The sequence below is a fragment of the Monodon monoceros genome, unplaced genomic scaffold (genome assembly GCF_005190385.1).
Source record: "Monodon monoceros isolate NGI ecotype Baffin Bay Population unplaced genomic scaffold, NGI_Narwhal_1 Super_Scaffold_3, whole genome shotgun sequence".
Classification (NCBI taxonomy): domain Eukaryota; kingdom Metazoa; phylum Chordata; class Mammalia; order Artiodactyla; family Monodontidae; genus Monodon; species Monodon monoceros.
Genome location: NW_021703780.1, coordinates 35,021,857 through 35,045,680, shown reverse-complemented (window position 1 = coordinate 35,045,680; position 23,824 = coordinate 35,021,857). Strand labels below are relative to the sequence as shown.

Below are 23,824 nucleotides of genomic sequence, written 5' to 3'. Positions count from 1 at the left end.
TTCTAAAAGCCCCCCAATCTGGAGGGAACCTGCAGCATATTTTTGCACATTCTGACATTTTGAACCACAACAGTCAGAATCTTACCCTTAAACTGAGCCTTCTGAGCAACATAGAGTACACAGGAATTAGAGAAAACACTGTTACTTATTTGATATGTTGGTCATTTCCCTGTTTGCTTTTAGATCCAATTTCCACTTTTCCCTTGTTTGACTCTGCATCACAGGAAACTACACTCCCTGACTCTTTTAACAACTGGCTTTTGGGTAAGTTGTTCAGCCAATAGGAGGCACTGGTGGAGACTGGAAGGGGAGGTGAGGGAGAAGCCAGGCCTCCCTGCTGGGATGATGCCTCTACAGCACCCATGGCTCTTCAGAGGCCTCAGCTTCCATTCTGTCGGGCAGCGCTCATCTTGTCCAGCTCCTGCTGGCTGGCACTAGTCTCTGGCCTTGGTAACACAACCTTCTACCGATGTCCCTCCAGTCCTAGGGGCGTAGGACCTCCTCCTGCTGCTCTGATCTCTGGGGTGCTGCAACACCTCACAGTACCATCTCCTGGGCAACAAATTTCCTGTATTAAATTCCTGCTGTTGAGAGGCCTAGAATGGTTTTGTTTTGCTGGTTGGATTCTGATTTGAAGATCAAAGTTCTGAAGAGACTTCTTCAAAAATAATACTGGGTAAGTCCTTTCTTTGAGGGGAAGGGAGCACCATAGTAAAGGAGTTTTAAACTTGGGCTTCTCAATATCTAAGATATCCCAAGTTATTTCAAGGAGTGACAAGAAATTCTCTAAAATGTGAAATTTGGCAGTACATTTCACCTTAATTGCATATATGCCACAAAGCGGTTTTGTAAGGAAAGCCTTAGGGGCCTATCATATTATTAAACACAGTGTTCTAGAATCAGGAAATGCTATCCTAGAGGAGGAAGGCTTTGAGTATAACAGAAACCTTGCCTAAGGCTTCTCAAGCTTTACACCTACCTTCAGGGGCAGCCATGAGCTTGTTTAAAGAAAATACTTCCATCATCTGTTACCGTTTTCTCTGTTGAGAGAGGGTTATGTGAAATGACAGAAAACCTTAAAAAAAATCTTGTGTAGCTTTGTTATTCTGAAATAGAGAATACCAGTGCCTTCTAAGCCTAGTCCGTTATGATCACTCCACAGTGCTTAATAAGCAGCACAGAAACAACTAGAGAGCCCGCCACTGTGGCCCGTGATCAGAGAGAGAACGAGAGCCACGCTGTGCCCCTGGTATGCCATATGGCTGCAAATCTAAAGGCTCTGAAAGATGCCGCACTTGTAGGAAGCCCTGAATACCTGCTTTCATTTCCATCTTGAGTGTTTGAACTGTAATATATGGACCATCTATTTATTAAAGGAGAGAGCTTACTTTGGCATGGGATAAATTGGTACTTGCAGCAAGATGCTGTTTAATACAAGGGACGTTTCTTGAATTCCTTTCAGATCTGAGATCCACAGCTTAAGAGTGTTTGGTGTATACATTTAAAAACTGCATGACTATTATACCACCTCTTTTCTTCAGCTGGCATGAGAAGGATATTCCCATCCTCTCCATGCTCTGTTCTTTACTTCCTCAAAGCTGAGGAGGCAAAAACCCTGCCAGCCTTATCCAGCTTTTCATGGAAAGCCGCCACTCTTAACTGGCGCCTAAATGCAATTTCAGACCGTCCCAGGAGAACTTCGTTCTTTGAGGTGAATTCATAATATTAGGGCCAACAAAGAAGTTAACACAAACTTGAACGGTTAAAGAGAAAGAAAAAGTCTGCAGTCTTACTGAAGGAGCTCTGCTTCTGTGAGTGCCTCTGTCCTCTGCTCCCCAGTGACAATGGCCAGTTCATCCTTCAGTTCCTGGATCTCCTTTTGTAGGCGTATAATTATCTGCAAACGGCAAGGCAGGAGCGTAAATGTCAGCTCCTCACTGAGGGGAACTACGTGACAGAGAACCGTACATCTTCTAAAATTATGAACGAAAACGTACAGAGGATGATGTAAAAGGCACTCTTGTACTTAGCACCCAGCTTTGTTAAATCTTAACATTTTGTCAAAATAGTTCTAGGATTTTTCTTAACACATAAAACATTACTGATGGAACTGGTATCCCTTATTCCTGTTCCCTTTCTGTCCTTCCTGGAGTGATTGCTGTCCTGCACTTAGTGGGTAGCATTGCCCTGCATGTTTTATACATTTACTCCATATGTACAGATGTGACTGTAAATGATGTATGATATCATCCTGCGTGCCTTACACTTTATGTAAATGTTGCCTTACTGCAGGTAGCTACAACTCGCTTTTTTTTTTCCCCCTCACACTATGTTTTTGAGATTATTTATATTGCTTCATGCGGCTCTAGTTCATGAATTTTCATGGACATATAGTATTTCAGCAAAGGAATGTATCACAATTTACGTATCTATGTCTCCTGTTGAGGGACATTCAGGAGTTTTACTTTTGCGATTACAAAGAGTGTTGCTGTGAACATTATAAGTCTCTGGGCATGTGTGGGAGAGTTTCCCTGTAGTGTGCACCTAGAACTGTGTGGAGGTAGAGTTAGTGCACCCCCTTATTATATATTGCCAAACTGCTCTTCAGAATGGATGCATAAATTCATATTCTCAGCAGCTATATATGTAAGTTCCTGTTTCCCCACATTTTTGTCATTTTGTATGTAGTATTGCCAGACACTTTAATCTTGCCTATCTAGGCGGGTGTAAAATGGTCTCTTATCTAGTTCTAATTTAGAACTAGTATTTTCATGATTATTAGTGAGGTCGATCATCTTTGTGTATGCATACTGGCTGTTTGGGTTTCCTCTTCTGTGAATTATTTATTCACCATCTTGCCCATGTTTCAGTTGAGTTGTTTTTCTTTTCCTTATTAATTTGCAGGTTTCTTTATATATTCGGGATGTGAACCCTTTGTTAGTTGTATGCAATGCACATGTTTTCTCCCAATCTATGTAATATTTTTCACTCTGTGGTGTTCTTTTTGTTAAATGAAAGTTTTAAATTTCAATATAATTTCATTAGCAACTTCTTTTGTTTTGAGCTTTATATTTGTGTCTTCTTTAAGAAAATCTATCTTACCTAAAGCCAAAGCAATGTTTTCCTATATGCTCTTATAAAAGTTTTAAAGTTTTGCTTTTTACATTTAGGTTGACAGATTTTATTTTGTAGGAAGTGTGAGATATGGATCTAATTTTAATTTTTTTATGGCTAACCATGCAAGATTTGCTATTATAATTCTGTTATATATTTCCACATGTAACTTGTGTCTTTTTCTGGGCTACTGGTTAAAAACATTTGTCTACTTGACTATATGTATGGTAATACTACAGTGTTTTAATTACTATATCTTAAAAAATTTGGGGCATCTAGATAGAATAAGCCCCTTCCATCTTGTTCTCTTCCAAAATAGACTTCACTATTCCTGATCATTTGCTCTTTCATATAAATTTTAGATTTGGCTTGTAAAATTCTACCAAAGGCCCTCCTCAAATTTTAACTGGAAATAAATTTGAGTAAAAGGTTAATTTGATAAGACATTAAAGTAATGCTATGAATCATTACATCCATGAACATGGTATAGCTTTCTGATTCCTTTCAATATTAATCTGTATATGTCTTTAATTAGATTTTATTCCTATAATTTTAAAGTTTTTGTTGCTATTATAAACGGAATTTTTATAAAATTGCATTTTCTAATTATTGGCTTTTGATATATAGGAAGGCAATTCATTTTTATGCATGGATTAATTTTCTGAATATTATTTTGGTTATCTGTTTACTTGTTATTAAACACTCTTGGATATTCTATATGAGCAATCAAATTGTCCACAAGTAATGACAGATATTCTTCTTATCAAATCCTCATAAATTAAAAAAAAAGTCTCTTTCCTAAGAACCTCCAAGTATAGTGTTTAAGACATTCTTGTCTTATTCCTTCTAACGTTTCAACTTTAAAATGTTTGCTGTAGTTTTTGGTTGATACCCTTAATCATTCTAAGGATGTTCACTTATATTCATAGTTTGATGAGTCTTTTCAAACTATGGATGAATGTTTAATGTTATCAAACACTTTTTCTGCATCTAGTGATGTGATCATTTCATTTTTTCTTTTAATTGTGAATGTGATGAATCACCTTAATTCATGTGATTTTACTTTTTAGTATGAACTACTTCAGATATACAAAAAGGTATAAATAATACCATGTACCTACTACTTAACTTAAGAAATAAAACATTACAGACTCTTGTGAACGCCCGTCCCATAGAGTCTTCCCTACATTTGGTGTTTATTTTTCCTATTCAGTTGTGTTTTGGGTGGTTTTGAGGACAACTTTTCAACTGTCACTTGTGCTTCAGAAAAGCTCTGTACATAAAATAATGAACAGTAATATCAGTTTTTAGAAGCAATTAAAAAGGAGATGAGGAAACAACACTTGTCAATTACCAGATAATTCTGCACCAGGAAGACCTCAACATTTGTTCAATTAGCTATTAGTTTTTGACTCCTGATTTGTCGTTTCTTTAAATCTCTCACAGACTTACATCTAACACACGATAATGTTCATCTTTGTTCAAATTCCTCAAGTTCCTTCAAAGAAAAGTCTCTCTAGCCAAATTTGAAGGGAAAAAATAACCTCAATGTCTAATATGTTTATTTTCCTTCAGTTATGAAGTAATTTTTGTCTTCAGGCTAATAGTACATTCCTATCTTTCTCATTCTGCACAGTACTATTACAGGGCTGCTGGCAGGGTAGGAACAGCAGAAGAATTCATCCTAGGAGTTCAGTTCCATTTGACTTAGGCCTTTGAATTGTGTCTCCTTTTTCCAGTGGAGGTACCCTGTGGTGCTGACCAGGGACTGGACTGGAAAGGGATCCTGCCTCACCCACTGGTTTCTCCAGAAGAGAATGCTGTCAGGGGAGCTCCGGCTCCCTGAGGCAAGTAGGACAAAACAGTCAGCCCCATTATTCTTTTGTCCTTCTTTTCCTCTACCCTTCAATGGAATGATTTCAGGGAAGGAAGGGCAAACACTCAAGAGGAAGTAATTAATATGGGTAACAGTGAACTTGAGATTTTCTTGTTTGGAATTTGAGAAATTTGTAAATGAAGCACTGTTGGTAAGATTTCACATCTTTTTTATAACGCATACCACTAAGCTTACACCAGCTTATTTTCTAGAGAAAAAAAAATTTTTTTTAAAGGTGACTGATTTGCAAAGTAATATAATCTTAATTTTGGAGTTTTACAAAACTGAAATATTTTATTTCAACATTTCCAATGTTGACAGGAGTTAATTCCTTGTTGTATTTTATTTGAAGACTAACAAAATAGAGAAAAGAAAAAATATCTGCATTTATAATGAGTAGCTGAATCATGTAACTTGCAAATATTTTTCCTTTTAAAAAAGAACTTTGATAAAGAAGAATTCATTTTTATAAAACTAGAGGCTTGGCCATTTTTCCATGGATCAAACCAACTATTAACTTTTAAAAATCTCTAGAATAAGTAACAGAACAGTCATGCAAAATACTATTCTATTTAATAACCATTAGGACTTCTTTTTCTCGATAAGCTTTTATAAAAGATGGTCTATAATTATTGTCTTTAGAAAGTTAAGCTGACTTTTTTTTTTGAAAGGCTACGACCTGCCTACAAATATAACTGTGTATGAGTCTGTGTATGTCCCCAGGACTCACTGTGCCCCTAACTGATGGAGTAAAGGGGGCTGTAGGTAAGAGCACAGGCCCTGGCGTCAGACTGTCTGTGTCTGAATCCTGCTCTGCTACCAATCAGCACTGTTACTCAGATCAGATCACTAAATATTTCTGCGCTTCAGTTTTGTCATCTGTAAAGTAGAGGAAGAGACGGCATCTACTCATGAGGTTGTTGTGAGAATTAAATGATTTAACACGTTTCCAGTATTCAGAACGTTGCCTGGTTACGGAGAGTGAGTGTCCCCCAAAATTTAACTAATCTTTGATATACTTTGATTTTTTTTAACATAGTTAAAAGTTGCTTACCAATCTGGGATCGATTTCTTCATTAAGAACAGCTTCGTTCTTTATGAGTGCCACTCGTTGTGCGAATCTACAGGTAGATATAGATTCCTAAGAAAGCAAGATAAGTCCTTAAAGTGTTATGGCATAGAGAGATAAAACAATTTCTGTTCACAGGAAAAACGTGTACACCTAGAGTGATGTGCGTAAAACACAACGAGGAAACATGCTTCCAAATTAGGAAGTCTTGCCTTTCCCTGGAACATTATTTTTCATTAAAATTTTGTTTGGGCTTAATATAATGACTGATGCCCAAAGTGTGGAAGATCCTGAGGTCCTAAGTGACAACTGGTATGTGCTTTTCAACTACTGATTTGTCAAACCAGAACCACATACACAAACCAGAATCATAGCAGGTACCACAATCCATAAGCATCAAAGGGTAAAAAATAAATATTTTTAACAGGCGCAAAAGAGAGGCTTTTCAAGGCATCTTACAATGCACTTGGGGCTTGGCCTTGTTTGGGGAGGCACCCTGCAGCTTCCTGTTTTCCTCTCTTAGAGAAAGTCTGAGTCCCAAACATTAAACTGAAATGCATGAAACATCAGCTGGCTCTAAAGCAACCCAGGAGAGCCATTTGGCAGCCAAACCCTGCCAAGGCGTCCTGGGTGCTGTGCCCAGGGACATGTCTAGGGACACACCTTGGAGATGTCTCCAAGGCACCTAAGCAATCAGGAGCAAAATGGATCAGGAGAAGCCGATGGGCCTCCTCCCTCACGTCTCTGGCAGGTCTTCCAAAATTTGTGTATGAGGTTTTCTGCAAACCATCCCGTGCTATGTGAAGTCAGTTCTCAAATTGGGGGAATTACAGTTCTGGCAAATAACCCAAAGCTATGAACTCTGGTGGGTCTTCACCTCTGAAGGCATACCCTAACCCAGTTGAAAAGACGGAAACCCACCCAGGACCCTCAACTCCGTCTCACAAACTAGCATAAAAACTCAGACTGAGATCTCCAGAAAGAAGAAGCAACATACGTCGATATTCCTTTTCTCTAAAGAGAGGGTGGCAATCATGGTCGTCATGCAGTTCCCTCCCAGGCTGTCCCTCAGGACACTGGTCATCATGGAGTTCCGATATGGAATGTGTGAGCGGTGCTTTTCTGAGAGGGCAATGATGACCTGTGGTGGAGGAGAAAAAGAATAGCGTTAACTTACCAGAAAATGCACACCGGACAAACTGAGCTGCGACGGCAACAAGGATACAAAATGCAGTGACCCCCAAAACTTGGGCTCAGAATAAATATCTTAAAATATTCAGTACAGTAACAGTGAAGATGGAATGAAGCAAATATAGTAAAAACATACCATGATGAACCCTGTCATTTTTGCATAGATGATATAACTTGTGCAGAATTGGATACATTTTTATTCTGTTTTCAGTCACTGAGAAATTTATATAAAAACTCAAGAGTAAATCATGCCAGATTTTAAAAAATCCTACCGAAATTGGTCTGCATGCCTCATCTTCAAGGTAAAAGAGGCAGAACAATAAATAAGAACCACAAGAGGCAACAGGCCCTAGATTCTGGGGCCAGATTGTCCAGGTTCAGATTCTAGCCACACCAGGGCATGCCACTCACCATCTCTGCCTCAGTCTCCTCATCTGTAAAACTGGGAAAAGACAGTATCTACCTATGAGTAGTTGGGATGATTAGAAGAGTTAAAATGTGCAAATTACGTTGAGTAGAACTAGCCCATAATAAGTGCTGTATATGTGTGTTTGCTTTCACTGTAAGTGATGGGGGAAGTGCACCTTGGTTCAACTAGAGCCTGCTCATCTTGCTCCTTAGCAGTCTTACGTACTTAGTAGGAAGGTGGTAGATGGATGGATGGGAGATGGGTGAAGGGCTGCTGTGGGCTGTCCCCAAGGGGAGCCACCAGGGGTTCAGGGTTTTCTGGGGAAGATGAATCCAGTGCCAGGACGCCCACTGCAAAGCATCAGGAATAAGTCACCCACAGATGTGACATGTGACTTCAGGGGCATCACAAGGCCCTGGCTCCTGAAAATACTTCCAACACCTGCCATTGTTCTAGTCTTCCCTCTTCCCAGCTGTGTAATTCCCATCATCAGAACTTTTTCTACTCCTTTAGTTTACAAAATAAGATGGGAACATTGTTTTTGAAGGCCGTTTTTAGCAAAATCACGTAACGATACCACTGGTCTTGCTTTAAGCTAACGACCCACAGGTTTTACTATAAACCAGAAATCCTGTGAGATTCTTTCAAAAACCGCTTTTCCACTCTCAGAAATGGGCCTTCGCACCTTATCCTCTTGTTTCAAACATCTACCCAGCCTCCTCTCTCCACCTTCAGTCTGAGCCGATGGCCACACACTCTTCTTCTAGGTGTAAGCGGTCTACCTGCCCCGTCCCTCAATCCCCCACACATTCCACTCTTCCTGTGGTTACTGTCCTGCTCCTGCCCAAGTCCAGCCCTGTGTCCCCTCCCTCTTCTCCTCTTACCTACTTCGCTCCTATAATTAACCCCTCTCTTTGCATTAATTTCTCTCTCTCACCGGAATCACTCCCATTCTGCAAGCCCACAACAGTACTAAACTAAGTTGGCTCTTGCCAAGGTCATCAGCAACCCCCCTGAACCGAAAGCACTGACTGCTCTCTTACTAGACCTCTGATTTGAGTAAGGCATCAACATAGGTATTCATTGCCTCCTTCAGGAAATGCTTTATTCACTTGGTAATCAGGACATCACACTTTTCTGGGTTTTATCTTTCCTTAAAAACTAGATAATGAATACTTGCTTTTCTTCTTCCCAAATTATATCTGTTGAAGTGCTCCAAGGCTCAGTCCCCGATCCTCTCCTCTTTCTTATCTACACTGTCTCTCTGTGTAATCTCATCCAATCCCCTGGCTTTAAATACATCCATATCCTATCCGAATGTCTCCCCAATTTACAGCATCAGCCTCAACCTCTTCCCTGAGCTACTGTCCCTGAGGCGACTCTGCATCTCCACCTGGATGTCTGTTCCTGACTGTCTCTCCCCTCTGCCCCCAAGCCTGATTCTTTCTCAGGCTTTACCCATCATTATTGATGGTGCCACCATCCACCAAGTGGCTCAGTCCAAAACTCTAGGCAACATTCTTGAATTCCTCTCACCTCCAACATCCAATTTCTATTAGGTTTATCTACAAAACATACCCAGAATTGGATCACTTTTTCCCACCTCGTTTGCCACCGCTCCAGTTCGAGGCACCATTTTCCCTTCCTTGGATAACTGCTCTCAAGGCTCTGAATCAGTCTCCTTGTTTCTCCTTTTGCCCACCCATGGTCTCCTCTCTGCATGGCAGGCAGAGAAACCTTTACAAAAATGTAAGTTACATCAAGTCACTGCACTGCTTACAACCTCCCGATGCACTTGGTATAATGACCCAACCCCTGTGTGATCTGGTTCCTGTCTACCTATCCAACCTCATCTCCTACGGTGCTTTCGTGGCCCACACTGGCCTTGCTGTTGCTTCACCATGCCAAGCTTAGCCCCACATCGCAGGCTTTGACCTTGTTTCTTTTACCTAGGATGCTCTTGCCCCAGATTTTCTTACAGCATCCTGCTTCTCATCAATCCAATCTTTGCTCAAGTTTTATTTCCTCACAAGGGCTTTCCCTGAACCCCCTATCAAAAGTAACACCCCGATATCCAGGCTTTAACTCTATTTTATTTTTCTTCTGGTACTCACCACTATTGGAAATTTTATTTATTTACTTGTTTGTTACCTGCTTCCCTACGAGAGTTTCTGCTCCACAAGGCAGAAGCAAAGGACTTTGTTTCTCTTGCTCGTGGCTCCATCGCCACTGCCAAGAACAGCACCCAGCACCCGGGACATGTGGCAGAAACTGAGTTGTCTCCCTCAGCTCTCATGATAGTCCCCATACTACTTCTGCTTCCTACAAAATTACATTTCCTAGTCTCTCTTACAGCTCACGGTTTGCATGAGACCTAGCTCCATCAAGCAAACACCCTGTGTGGGATTGGAGGTGAGTGATGACAGGTGGTGGTCATAAGGAGGAAGACCGCATTTGTAGGTGGGTGGCAAAGGCAACTGGTTTTTTTGAGGCAGCTACAGGGAAGTTTCTGGAATCTAGGACTTAATGTCCTAAGTGCCCAGTGGGGATAACAGTGGCGTTTTACAGAGCAGTTCAGTGGTGTGATTAGAAGTGTCTCTTGGCTGGGACTTTCCCAGTGGTCCAGTGGTTAAGACTTCGCCTTCCAATGCAGGGAGTGAGGGTTCGATCCCTGGTCGGGGAGCTAAGATCCCACATGGCTCGCGGCCAAAAACACCAAACACATAAAACAGAAGCAATACTGGAACAAATTCAATAAAGACTTTAAAAGATGGTCCACATCAAAAAGATCTTGAGAAAAAAAAGAAGTGTATCTTGGTTGTTCTGCTCCTAGCTGGGCAGTACTCAAGCCCAGTTTTCTAATTTTTCTTGAGATTCTTTATGTTTAATAAACTCTATGCTGCTTAAATTAGCTAGAATCAATTTCCCAATTTGCAGCTAAAAAATCTGATTAATACAACATGTGCTCAACACTTTTTTGTTAAACGAATATGAATAAATGAGTGATTGGATTAATTAGTTTTACCTAGGAAGGCAGTGGGAGGGTCATTAGTAGTGAACGAGATTTGGGAGAACTAAGCTTCAATGTAACTGGGAAGAAAGTGATAAATATGGTGGACCCGATCACTTTGAAGACTTGTAGCACAATAAACGCAGTTCTAGGCCATTTCTTTTTCCTTTTTTTTTTGGCTGTGTTGGGTCTTCGTTGCTGTGCACGGGCTTTTCTCTAGTTGCGGTGGGGGGGGGGCTACTCTTCGTTGCGGTGCGCATGCTTCTCATTGCGGTGGCTTCTCTTGTTGCGGAGCATGGGCTCCAGGCATGCAGGCTTCAGTAGTTGTGGCTCACGGGCTCTAGAGGGCAGGCTCAGTAGCTGTGGCGCACGGGCTTAGTTGCTCCGCGGCATGTGGGATCTTCCCGGACCGGGGCACGAACCCGTGTCCCCTGCACTGGCAGGCAGATTCTTAACCACTGCGCCACCAGGGAAGTCCTAGCCCATTTCTTTATAAGCGGGTCCTGAGCAGGTACCCTCCCAGCTCTAGAGGACTTTAGGAATACCATAATAAGCCCAGACCCCTTGGACAGAAACGGATCTTCAGAGTGACTTAGAAATGGCCAGTATTTGAGAGAGAGGCAGAAGTAAATTATTCTTTGTGGTGCTGCTTTGGGTTCTCTACACTGAGCAGAAACCAAATGATCTGAATGGCACAGGGTGAGGAGGTGTTCATACAACCTGGATTTTTTTAGTGTCTACTTCCATTTTGGATTTCATGTACAAATACAATAACACGTTCCTGAAGACATTCTTTAAGCAACAAAGGGTGGAACCCCACATTACACTTAATAGTATCTCCACGTACCGAGAAACTATGCCTGAAATCAATAACTCAGTTTACTACTTCATTCATTAAAGAGAATTTCTTTTAAAGAACTCAGATGTCCATGGAAGATTATCCCCTGAGAACTGACAACAATTTGGAGAGTTACAACTAGCACCGCACCACCAATTTTTTCTCCTGAACGCAACACATTCAGTGGAAGCCAAGTGGAAAGTAACACTCTGAAAAAGTCCCACTCATGTTGGATAACTGGCCGGCGTGACCCTGATTCTGATTTCTGGAGAAGGAGCGAGCAAACACTCTCTGTTCCCAGTGGTTTCTCACTTAACATTTGGGCTGACAAAGACCCGGGGTCACCCAAGGAGCACTCCGTGAGGCTTATGGCTGGAACAAGTATGCATGGTGCCTTCCTTTTCCTCCATGGACTCGATTTCTAGGGTCAAGATGTACCCTGTTATTGTGGCTTGAAATGTTTTTGAGGAGACTCTTTGGAAGAAGTACTACATACACAAGGAAAACTCCAAAACCAACAGTACTCTGGCCAATGGAAATTTACTTGCTTCTGAGCACAATAAGGGGCATTCAACTCAGAACGGCTGTGCCCTGTGAGCAGGTGTAGGGTCTCACAGTTATGGCCAGAGGGCCATTACAATTCGCATGGAATGTCTATAACCCTAATGTGGGCTAATTCATGGAAGAAAGGCTACCAAACTGTCTTTTCCTAGTCCATCTCCATCTTATATATTCAAACTGAGACAGAGAAGATGTCTCAGTTTGATTATATTATGGACATCTACATGAATTTCTATTACAGCATTTATCTTACTGCATTCTAAGTATTTGTTTGTATGCTTTGCTCTTTCACTGGATGACACGGTAGCACCGGCTTTCTCAATTATACATCGATCCCCATTGCCTAACGTAACTTGTAGCACCCAGTGGACACTCAATCACAATTTGTTGAATGAATGAGTGAATGAATGAATGAAGCTATTTAAACTAAACTGTGTTATACTTCCAGTCTCAAAGGCCCATAATAAAGTACTTCATAAAGAAAATATGTTGGGCTTCCCTGGTGGCGCAGTGGTTGAGAGTCTGCCTGCCGATTCAGGGGACACGGGTTCGTGCCCCGGTCCGGGAAGATCCCACATGCCATGGAGCGGCTGGTCCCGTGAGCCATGGCCACTGAGCCTGCGCGTCCGGAGCCTGTGCTCCGTGGCGGGAGCGGCCACAACAGTGAGAGGCCCGCGTACCGCAAAAAAAAAAAAATGTTTATAAAAGTCCTTGAATTCTGTTATTTCATCAACAGTATCTGCTCACTCTTTTTACTATTCTCCTTCCTAGGTACTCTTTGGTTCCCTCTCACTTATGTCTTTCTGTGTAAAATTCCAATATTTCTCTACTGTCCACAACTTTTTCTCTAGCAGCTGCTCCTAGCTTTACTCAATCTCACATACACATGTCCACACACTGCAGTCTTCCATATTTATGTTCTTCTTTCCTCTCATACTGATCTCCTCCTCCTCCTCTCTCCATTATTTTATGCCATAACCTCCATGAAGACCCTTGTACAGCAGTGTAAAGAGCTAACGGCTGCAGTGATGCAGTGGGCATCTATGAAACAGATAAGTTACATTCGGAGAGCCAAAGGTCAATGACACGTGAATGTCACTGAGACCCTGGGTGAATCCATCGCGCAGATGGAGCTAAGGGCTGACAGACTCCCAGTTCTCACTGCCTGACATGCCCTGACCCCATCCTGGCTGGGCTCACTCCTACACATTCCTCAGATCTCTGCTTAACATCAGTCCTGAGAGAACTTTCATTAACTCTCCCTTCCTCAGTCTAAGTCCAATCCCCCACACTCTCCTCGCCCCTTGGACTTGCTCTGCAGTCTCCCATCGGGATTACAGCCACGTACTTAATGAATACTTATTCAGTGCATGTCTCCCTCCACTGGACCATGAGACCTTCGGGGCAGGGGCTGTTTCTATTTCATTCAGCGCTGTGGTCCAGGGCACAGCACAGTCCTCAGCACATTACTGCTCCTTATAAGTATCTGTTAAATAAATAAACTAGCTATATAGAAAATCAAATGCCACATAGCCACCAAGACTGCTCACGTGAGGCTGATGTTACCAGAATTTTGAAGAGAAGAAATGTAGGGAGAGGAATAGTTTTAATGACAAGTAACAGCTTGCAAAGGTTGTGTAGAATGAAGAAAAAGAAAAGATAAGGAGCAGAATGTTTTTCTTGAGTGATTACAATTGGTGGAAATTTTGATTCAACTAACAAATATAAATATAATTTCGTATGGTGGATGGATATAATGGGAATTAAATGATAGTGAAGACTCTGAAACAAGTAGGTATATTTGAAATAAAGCACTTTGAATATAGTCCATTATACTTTCATATCAATGTTACATAAATGTCCTATAAAGTAAAAATCTGTTAAGTAAAAATAGTATGTAATATGTGAACAAGAAGGAGTTCAGGAATGCTGACTATCGTCAGAAACACTAAAGTGATCTGAACACCATGCAGGCCTTAATCTCTGGGTGTTGCATTACTGGGATTCATTTGGTCAGAGCCTAATTGTGTGTGCCTTGTTCACAGAAAGTTCCCTTAGGTTTCTCTCAATCTGCTTTTTCAGCCAGCTTGACCATTAGAAAGCATTTAATGTCAGGACAACATCATTCTCAAAAGGGTTCATTATGCAGCTTTAAAAAAGTAGTCTTTTTTCTCAAATCTTTCAGTCTCCAACATTCATTAACGGACCCTTTTGCCTCGCCAATACCCTCTGTACTTCTCCACTCCAGTTTTTGATCATGTTTCTCTTTCTTTCTTTCTTTCTTTTTTTTTCAGAATTAGTTGCCATCTTTAACATTCAACTCACAACACTTATACTCACAGAGCTGAAAGGAACTTGAGAAATAATTTAATTCAATGCAGTCCTTTTAGATGGGAGAAATTTTCTCTGGAAGATTTATTTAGCAAAATTCAGATGAGCTTTCTCTGCCTTTGGAATAAAATTCAGAAATTAAAAATTAAGCATGCACTGGGATGGACTGTAGTAAACTTGGAGTAGGGACAGGGAGGGAAGCTAAGGCAAAGAGAGCCATTGCAGGGTCAGAATCACCAACTAGATGAAGTCACTACAAATGGAAAAGATACTGGTCATCTCCACAATTATGGTCTCATAGCTAATCTACCAGCCCGAAAAAAATAGGCCATGGAGGTCGTTTCCAACTTATATTCACACCCACTACTAATTTTACAAAAAAATACAAGGTACCGTGAAAAAAAGTATAGGCTTTGGAGCCAAGCAATTCGAGGTTCAAATCCCTATCTCAGCACTAGCTGTGTAATCTCAGGAAGGCCTGTGGAAGACCGGAGTTAAAAAAACTGTAAGATGTGGGTAATAACTAATACCTACAGTGCAGAGCTGTTGTGAGGTTTAAATGAATTGGTTTATACAGAAGTCTAGTAGCTATACCAATGTTTATAGCAGCATTATTCACAATAGCCAAAAGGCGGAAACAAGTCATGTTCATCAACAGGTGAATGGATATACTAAATACTATATATCTATATTTATATCTACACACACACAATGAGATATTATTTAGCCTTAAAAAGGAAGAAAATTGTGATACACGTTAAAACACGATGGACCTTGAAATTATGCCAAGTGGAAGAAATCAGACACAAAAGGACAAATATTGTATAATTCCACTTATACGAAAATCAGGAACAGGCAAATTCATAGTGGCAGAAAGTAGAATAGAGGTGATGGGGGCCTGGGAGTATAAAGAGATTGTGAGTTACTGTTTAATGGGTACAGAGTTTCTGTTTGGGATCATAAGAAGTTCTGGAAATGGATGATGGTGATGCTTGCACAACATTTTGAAGGTACTTAATGCCACTGAAATGTAAAAATTAGTTAAATGGTAATTTTACGTTATATATACTTTGCCACAGTAAAAGAAGAGAAACAAAACAAAACAAGACAAAAATGCTAGTAGAATGTGTGATGTGAAGTATATGGTCAAAAAATGGTTAAAATAGGTACATCCCACCCTACCCATTTACCTGTTCTAAGTAATGTAGTGACAAGTTGATATACTTGGCCTCTGTCAGAAGCTGGCCCCCGACTCCAGTCTTCGCAACTCGCTCTGAACCAGCCAGGTCAACCAAATGCAGCTTGGCCTGTCGCACAGTTGCAGATCCTGGTTCCTTGCTTGATAAGTGAATGGTGAATATGCAGTGGGAACGGGTTGAAGCTTGGTTCATAGGAGTCTACAATAAAAATGTTGTAAAACAAAATTGATAAACCATTAGCCAGACTCATGAAGAAAAAAAGGGAGAAGACTCAAATCAATAAAATTAGAAATGGAAAAGGGGAAGTAACAACTGACACTGCAGAAATACAAAGGATCATGAGAGATTACTACAAGCAACTATATGCCAATAAAATAGACAACCTGGAAGAAACGGAAAAATTCATAGAGAAGCACACCTTCCGAGACTGAACCAGGAAGAAATAGAAAATATGAACAGCCCAATCACAAGCACTGAAGTTGAAACTGATTAAAAATCTTCCAACAAACAAAAGCCCAGGACCAGGTGGCTTCACAGGCGAATACTATCAAACATTTAAAGAAGAGCTAACACCTATCCTTCTCAAACTCTTCCAAAATATAGCAGAGGGAGGAACACTCTCAAACTCATTCTACGAGGCCACCATCACCCTGATACCAAAACCAGACAAAGATGTCACAAAGAAAGAAAACTACAGGCCAATATCACTGATGAACATAGATGCAAAAATCCTCAACACAATACCAGCAAACAGAATCCAACAGCACATTAAAAGGATCACACACCATGATCAAGTGGGGCTTATCTCAGGAATGCAAGGATTCTTCAATATATGCAAATCAATCAATGTGATACATCATATTAACAAGTTTAAGGAGAAAAACCATATGATCATCTCAATAGATGCAGAGAAAGCTTTCAACAAAATTCAACACCCATTTATGATAAAAACCCTGCAGAAAGTAGGCATAGGGGGAAGTTACCTCAACATAATAAAGGCCATATATGACAAACCCACAGCCAACATCGTCCACGATGGTGAAAAACTGAAAGCATTTCCACTAAGATCAGGAACAAGACAAGGTTGCCCACTCTCACCACTCTTACTCAACATAGTTTGGGAAGTTTTAGCCACAGCAATGAGAGAAGAAAAAGAAATAAAAGGAATCCAAATTGGAAAAGAAGAAGTAAAGCTGTCACTGTTTGCAGATGACATGATACTATACATAGAGAATCCTAAAGATGCTACCAGAAAACTACTAGAGCTAATCAATAAATCTGGTAAACTTGCAGGGTACAAAATCAATGCACAGAAATCTCTTGCATTCCTATACACTAATGATGAAAAATCTGAAAGTGAAATTAAGAAAACACTCCCATTTACCACTGCAACAAAAAGAATAAAATACCTAGGAATAAACCTACCTAAGGAGACAAAAGACCTGTATGCAGAAAATTATAAGACACTGATGAAAGAAATTAAAGATGATACAAATAGATGGAGAGATATACCATGTTCTTGGACTGGAAAAATCAACATTGTGAAAATGACTATATTACCCAAAGCAATTTACAGATTCAATGCAATCCCTATCAAACTACTACTGGCATTTTCACAGAACTAGAACAAAAAATTTCACAATTTGTATGGAAACACAAAAGACCCCGAATAGCCAAAGCAATCCTGAGAAAGCAAAACAGAGCTGGAGGAATCAGGTTCCTGGACTTCAGACTATACTACAAAGCTACAGCAATCAAGATAGTATGGTACTGGCACAAAAATAGAAATATAGATCAATGAAACAGGATAGAAAGCCCAGAGATAAACCCACACACATATGGTCAACTAATCTATGACAAAGGAGGCAGTGGTATACAATGGAGAAAACACAGTCTCTTCAATAAGTGGTTCTGGGAAAACTGGACAGCTACATGTAAAAGAACGAAATTAGAGCACTTCCTAACACCATACACAAAAATAAACTCAAAATGGATTAAAGACCTAAATGTAAGGCCAGACACTATAAAACTCTTAGAGGAAACCATAGGCAGAACACTCTATGACATAAATCACAGCAAGATCCTTTTTGACCCACCTCCTAGAGAAATGGAAATGAAAACAAAAATATACAAATGGGACCTAATGAAACTTAAAAGCTTTTGCACAGCAAAGGAAACCATAAACAAGACGAAAAGACAACCCTCAGAATGGGAGAAAATATTTGCAAATGAAGCAACTGACAAAGGATTAATCTCCAAAATTTACAAGCAACTCATGCAGCTCAATATCAAAAAACCAAACAACCCAATCCAAAAATGGGCAGAAGACCTAAATAGACATTTCTCCAGAGAAGATATACAGATTGCCAACAAACACATGAAAGAATGCTCAATATCAGTAATCATTAGAGAAATGCAAATCAAAACTACCATGAGGTGTCACCTCACACCAGTCAGAATGGCCATCATCAAAAAATGTACAAACAATAAATGCTGGAGAGGGTGTGGAGAAAAGGGAACCCTCATACACTGTTGGTGGGAATGTAAATTGATACAGCCACTATGGAGAACAGTATGGAGGTTCCTTAAAAAACTAAAAATACAACCACCATACGACCCAGCAATCCCACTACTGGGCATATACCCTGAGAAAAACCATATTTCAAAAAGAGTCATGTACCACAATGTTCACTGCAGCTCTATTTACAATAGCCAGGACATGGAAGCAACCTAAGTGTCCATCGACAGATGAATGGATAAAGAAGAGGTGGCACATATATACAATGGAATATTATTCAGCCATAAAAAGAAACGAATTTGAGTTATTTGTAGTGAGGTGGATGGACCTAGAGTCTGTCATACAGAGTGAAGTAAGTCAGAAAGAGAAAAACAAATACCATATGCTAACACATGCATATGGAATCTAAAAAAAAAAAAAAAAATGGTCATGAAGAACCTAGGGGCAAGACGGGAGTAAAGACGCAGACCTACTAGAGAATGGACTTGAGGACACGGGGAGGGGGAAGGAAGGGTAAGCTGGGACAAAGTGAGAGAGTGGTAGTATATATATGGACATATATACACTACCAAATGTAAAATAGATAGCTAGTGTGCAGCAGTCCCATAGCACAGGGAGATCAGCTCGGTGCTTTGTGATCAGCTAGAAGGGTGGGATAGGGAGGTGGGAGTGAGGGAGACACAAGAGGGAAGAGATATGGGGATATATGTATATGTATAACTGATTCACTTTGTTATAAAGCAGAAACTAACACACCATTGTAAAGCAATTATACTGCAATAAAAACGTTAAAAAGAAAGAAGTAATGCGAACAATGAGAATTTCTGTAGAATATCAACAGATTTAAATTTATATTTCCAGTGAAAAGACTTCATTTCCCAGGAAGTGAACACTTTCAAATGGAGTATAAACACTTGTAGCTGAGATCTTTAACATGAATTATTTTCTCCTGAATGACTGATAACAGATGTGGCCGGGTTCATTCAGAAAGTGAAAAAAGAGTGTGAATGAGGTAAAGTTTGGGACCTCTTAACCAGTAGTATAACGTTATTTCATTACATGACCACAATCCATACCTTAACTTTGGCTAGCCAAATTGAAAATTTTCAATGTGAATTTCATGGTAAAAGAGCTGAGAATGGGTTCATAAAGAGAATTCATTACAGAATTGTAAACACAATCCACAGACAAGGATACCCAACATCACTGCTACTACCCAACACTGAACTGGGGCTTCCAGTCAAGGTAATAAACAAGAAAAATATATGAGGCATAGTGATAGGAAAAGAAGAAATTAAAGTGTCATTATATACCGAAAATATTGTGGTTTACAAAGAAAATGCAAGAATGTCTACAAATAAACTGTTAAGGGCTAAAAAGATTAGCAGGGTTGCTGGATGCAAGACCAATATGAAAAATCAATAAAGTTCTAATAATCCAGCAACAATTAATCAGGAAATATTTTATTTGTAATAGCAACAAAGATGATGAGACACTAACAGATTAATCTTATAAAAGATGTGTAATTTGCAGAGAAAATGAAAACCTGAATAAATGGTGTACCAGATATTAATATACCATTTCATAGATGGGAAAATTCAAAATTAACCTCTATATTAATCTCTCTATATTAATCTATATATTAATGCAATTGAAATACAAATGCCACTGGTTTTGTTTGCAGAACAAAACAAATTAATTCTAAAAACCAGATGAAAGAGCAAATATTGGCAAAATAATCAAAAACAATTCGGTGAAAGAATAATAAGGAAAGGGGTCTTGTCTTGCTATATATCAAGGAATAATCATAACACCATAGTAATTAAAACAGTGTGGGACTGGTGCGGGAACAGATTGAGAATTAGATCAGAGAAACATGCTGTGCTCATTTAAGGAACTCTGTATAAGGTATGGGTGACATCACACCACAGTAGAGAAAGGATGGACTTATTAACAAATGATGTTGGAGTAATGGTCTAACCACCTTGAAAAAGTAAATTTAGATTGCTCTCTCACACTATACACACAAATAAATTCCAGAATGTATCACAGACTTATGTGTAAAAGAACACAACCTTAACATTAATAAAATATAGAAGCATATTGTAATCAACCCAAGGTAGTAATAGATAATCTATGATAAGACACAAAACACAAAACTGAATGGATTTGAAATATTTGACCAAATAATCCAAAATTAAAGAAATTCTGTGTGATGAGATCTACCGTAAAGTTAAAAGACTGGGCGATGATATTGGCAATATATATGGCTGACAAAAGATTAATATTTGAAATAAAGAACCCCCACAAATCAATAAGAAAAACAACACAGAAAAAATGAGCAAAGGATATGAACAGGCATCCCATAAAGAGGAAACATGAAAATGGTCAACAAGTCTTTGAAAAAATTGCTCAAGCTTACAAATAGTCAAGACAAGTAATTAAAACCCAACAACAAACTACTTCATTCACCTCTACTAGACGGGCAAATTTAAAAAAATAAACTCTAACAAAACAAGTGTTTGTAAGGATATAAGGAAGCAGGAACTTTTATACACTGCTGGTAGGAATGTAAATCAAGAATCTTTTTTGAGAGAATTCCCTATGGTCCACAAGCCAGCAACAGCCTGACTACTAGGTATATTTCCTAGAGAGAAACCTGGGCCAGGTACATTACCTGGGAGAGACAGAGACAGAGGCAGAGAGATGGATGGACATTCACTGCAATACTGCTTGGGGTAGCAAAAAGTTGGTGCAAGATGTACAGCCTAAATGGACATCTGTGGTGGGAAAGATGAATAAACTGGGATAATTCAAATTACAGAAAATTAAACTTCTGTATAGATTGACATAGATTTCTAAAATAGAACGCTGAGGAAAAATGGCAAGTTAAAGAATAATATAAATACTATGATAGAACTTAGATAATTAAGAAGACAATATTATCTAAAAATATTAGTTCATGGTGCTATAACTTAGGTCATTAAAAGCGTAAAAAATGGACTGGAGGATATAGCAAATTAATGATAGTTGTTGCCTTTGTGAGGGATGGAAGTGAAAGGCCAACAAGGAGACTTCAACTTTATCTGAAATATCCTATTATTTTTATTTAAAAATTCTCAGAAGTAAATAGATATCAGATATCTAAAAATATCTAAGATAAAAATTATCTAAAAATATTCCAAAAGAATGCTCATGTGAGTAAACACGTTCAGATCTCCACCTTTGCAAAACAGGATTTAACAAAAGACTTTCCATACAGATATACATGTATTCAGATAGGGTAATATATTTAGATGCTATTTCAACCAGAAATTCTTTCTGTAAATATAAATTCTTGATATACACGATCACTGATTTACACCAACTAGCAAAATACAGAGATGTCAAAATACTGGCATAGTTTTCGTGATGATGATGTAGCTAGGGAGTTACATAGGCTGAAAATTTGACCCATTACTCGTTGCCACAATAACTATACCTAAATCCAGCCAGTGTGTGATTTTGCATGCTAAAGTGGATCAGCAAATAACCGTACATCTAAAACCGCAAACTCAAATTTAGAACCTAAGTTGAGGTGTTTTGGAAGTGACTGTAAGTTATTTGCAGAACTTAAACGTGGGTTTCATTTCACTGTCATATTTGCACAACAATGAATCGTACAGCACTGTAACAAAAGTCAAATGACCATCGATATAAATGACTAACATAGAGACTATCCCCAACAGCTGTCTTCAGCCTCCAAATTGATGCACTGAAATCACAGTAAAATGTGGACCATTACAAATAGTGGAAGAGCGAACCCCTTTCAAAGGGTACATCAAATTAAATTGTATTTCTGTAGTTTGTAATTAAAATGCGGTAATATGTGTAGGAGTCCATGCCTACAATTTTGTAACTTCTTCTCATAAATATTTTCTGCATGAAGTAGCAGTTGGTGTACTCTTAGCGAAAAATTTCTTAAACCTCAGAAAACATTCTTTATGTATAGCTGTTTAAGTGTGATTGAATATGCCAGTGTCTGCTCTGTGTTTATTTAAGGACATCTTTATGTCTCCTAGGCATGCCCCTACATTTGTCCTTTTAAAGGTAAAATTGTATTTAAACATTTTTGAAACTGCCTAAGAACAGATGGCACCATTTAGGCAGATTTCATTCAAATTTAAGTGCACATTTTAAACAAATGTGCTCTTGGCACTAGAGACAGAGCCTTTGGAAAAATTCTAGTGATGATGAGTCATCTGCATGCAGAGAGCCTTCACATTTCATATCATTCTGAGTATATAGCCCCGTATTAGGCAGTACAGAGACAAGAAGGAAAAGAAGGCCTGGACCTTGCCCTCAATGCATTTATAATCTAGTTCAGGAGCTAATGACAAAATGTGTGAAACGAGAGTGAACAATGAGAATAAGGTAAATGTGCAGGAAAGAAAGTGATCTGTTTTCAGCACTGAGCATCCTGATCTTTCAGGTAAAACCTACGAATGTTAACCATTCCCTCATTATGGAAGCTCTCCGCGCTCCTTCTATTCCTAGGTTTCTAGAGTCAAACGCTCTCTCTAGGGCTTCCCTGGTGGCGCAGTGGTCAAGAATCTGCCTGCCAATGCAGGGGACACGGGTTCAAGCCCTGGTCTGGGAAGATCCCACATGCCGCGGAGCAACTAGGCCCGTGAGCCACAGCTACTGAGCCTGCACGTCTGGAGCTTGTGCTCCGCCGCAAGAGAGGCCGCGATAGTGAGAGGCCCGCGCACCGCGATGAAGAGTGGCCCCCGCTTGCTGCAACTAGAGAAAGCCCTCGCAAACACAGCCAAACATAAAGAAAGAACTGAGTAAAAAGTTAAAAACAACAACAACAAAAAAACCACTCGCTCTAACTGCTTGCTCTGTCTCCTTTTCCTTTATTGGACCCTTTTCTCTCCAGTCCCTAAAATAGGCATGTCCCAAGCTATGGTCATCATATTTCTTCCTCTTGGGGAACTCTTCCATAGCTCTGATTCTCATTGGATTGGTACTGCAGTGTAGTTAAAAATCACACAACCAAAATTTTAGAATTGGGTGTCGGATGACCTGGTTTCTTCAAGCCCTGGTTCCATCAGTTACTAGCGTTGAAATCTTAAGCAAATTTGCGTAAAGTAATTTTGGTTTTTCGTGCCTTTGAAATGCCATAATCGGACTTGCTTTGCTGCAAAGAGTTGTACTAATTACCGATTGAAATCTTGAGGTGGTCCATGAACTGTAAAAGGTCATAAAAATGTCTCACTGTTGATGTTCACTCTGTTCAGATGCCTCCCATGTCCTTATTTCCAACCACAATTTCTCTGTACCCCAGAGTCGAATGTCCAAGAGCTGGACTGATAACTGTCACGAAAATGTCCTGCCAGCATCTTCAACTTAATGTTACCCCAAACAACCTCATCACTTTCCCTCATTCTGTGTCCCACGGATGGATATCCAATCCGTCCTATTGCATGTACCTCTGTCAGCTTTGCTCCATCTCCAAATATCTTTTACCTCTCACCTGGGCTACATTCTTTCCTTACTCGTCTTCCCATATTTATTCTTGGCTCCTCCAACTGTTCTCCACCTTGCAGACAGAGTAATACTTCAAAAACACATATTTGATTACATCAATCCCACCTAAATCCCTGAATTAAACTAGCATGCTCCCTAAGACTAATATCTCCGGTTTCTACAACTGTATCTGATAC

At 39.6% G+C, this 23,824-nt stretch overlaps 1 protein-coding gene across 1 annotated transcript in view; it reads right to left on the bottom strand.

Annotated features, from left to right (window-relative positions):
• Window positions 1–23,824, bottom strand: part of KIF6 (kinesin family member 6) — a 377,832-nt gene that overhangs the window by 222,567 nt on the left and 131,441 nt on the right. Inside the window, exons 7-10 of the mRNA XM_029243281.1 lie at window positions 15,590–15,796; window positions 7,057–7,200; window positions 6,045–6,131; window positions 1,794–1,897 (exon numbers count right to left, since the gene is read on the bottom strand). Coding sequence (XP_029099114.1) covers window positions 1,794–1,897; window positions 6,045–6,131; window positions 7,057–7,200; window positions 15,590–15,796 — 542 coding nt within the window. The remainder of the gene's footprint in view (window positions 1–1,793; window positions 1,898–6,044; window positions 6,132–7,056; window positions 7,201–15,589; window positions 15,797–23,824) is intronic.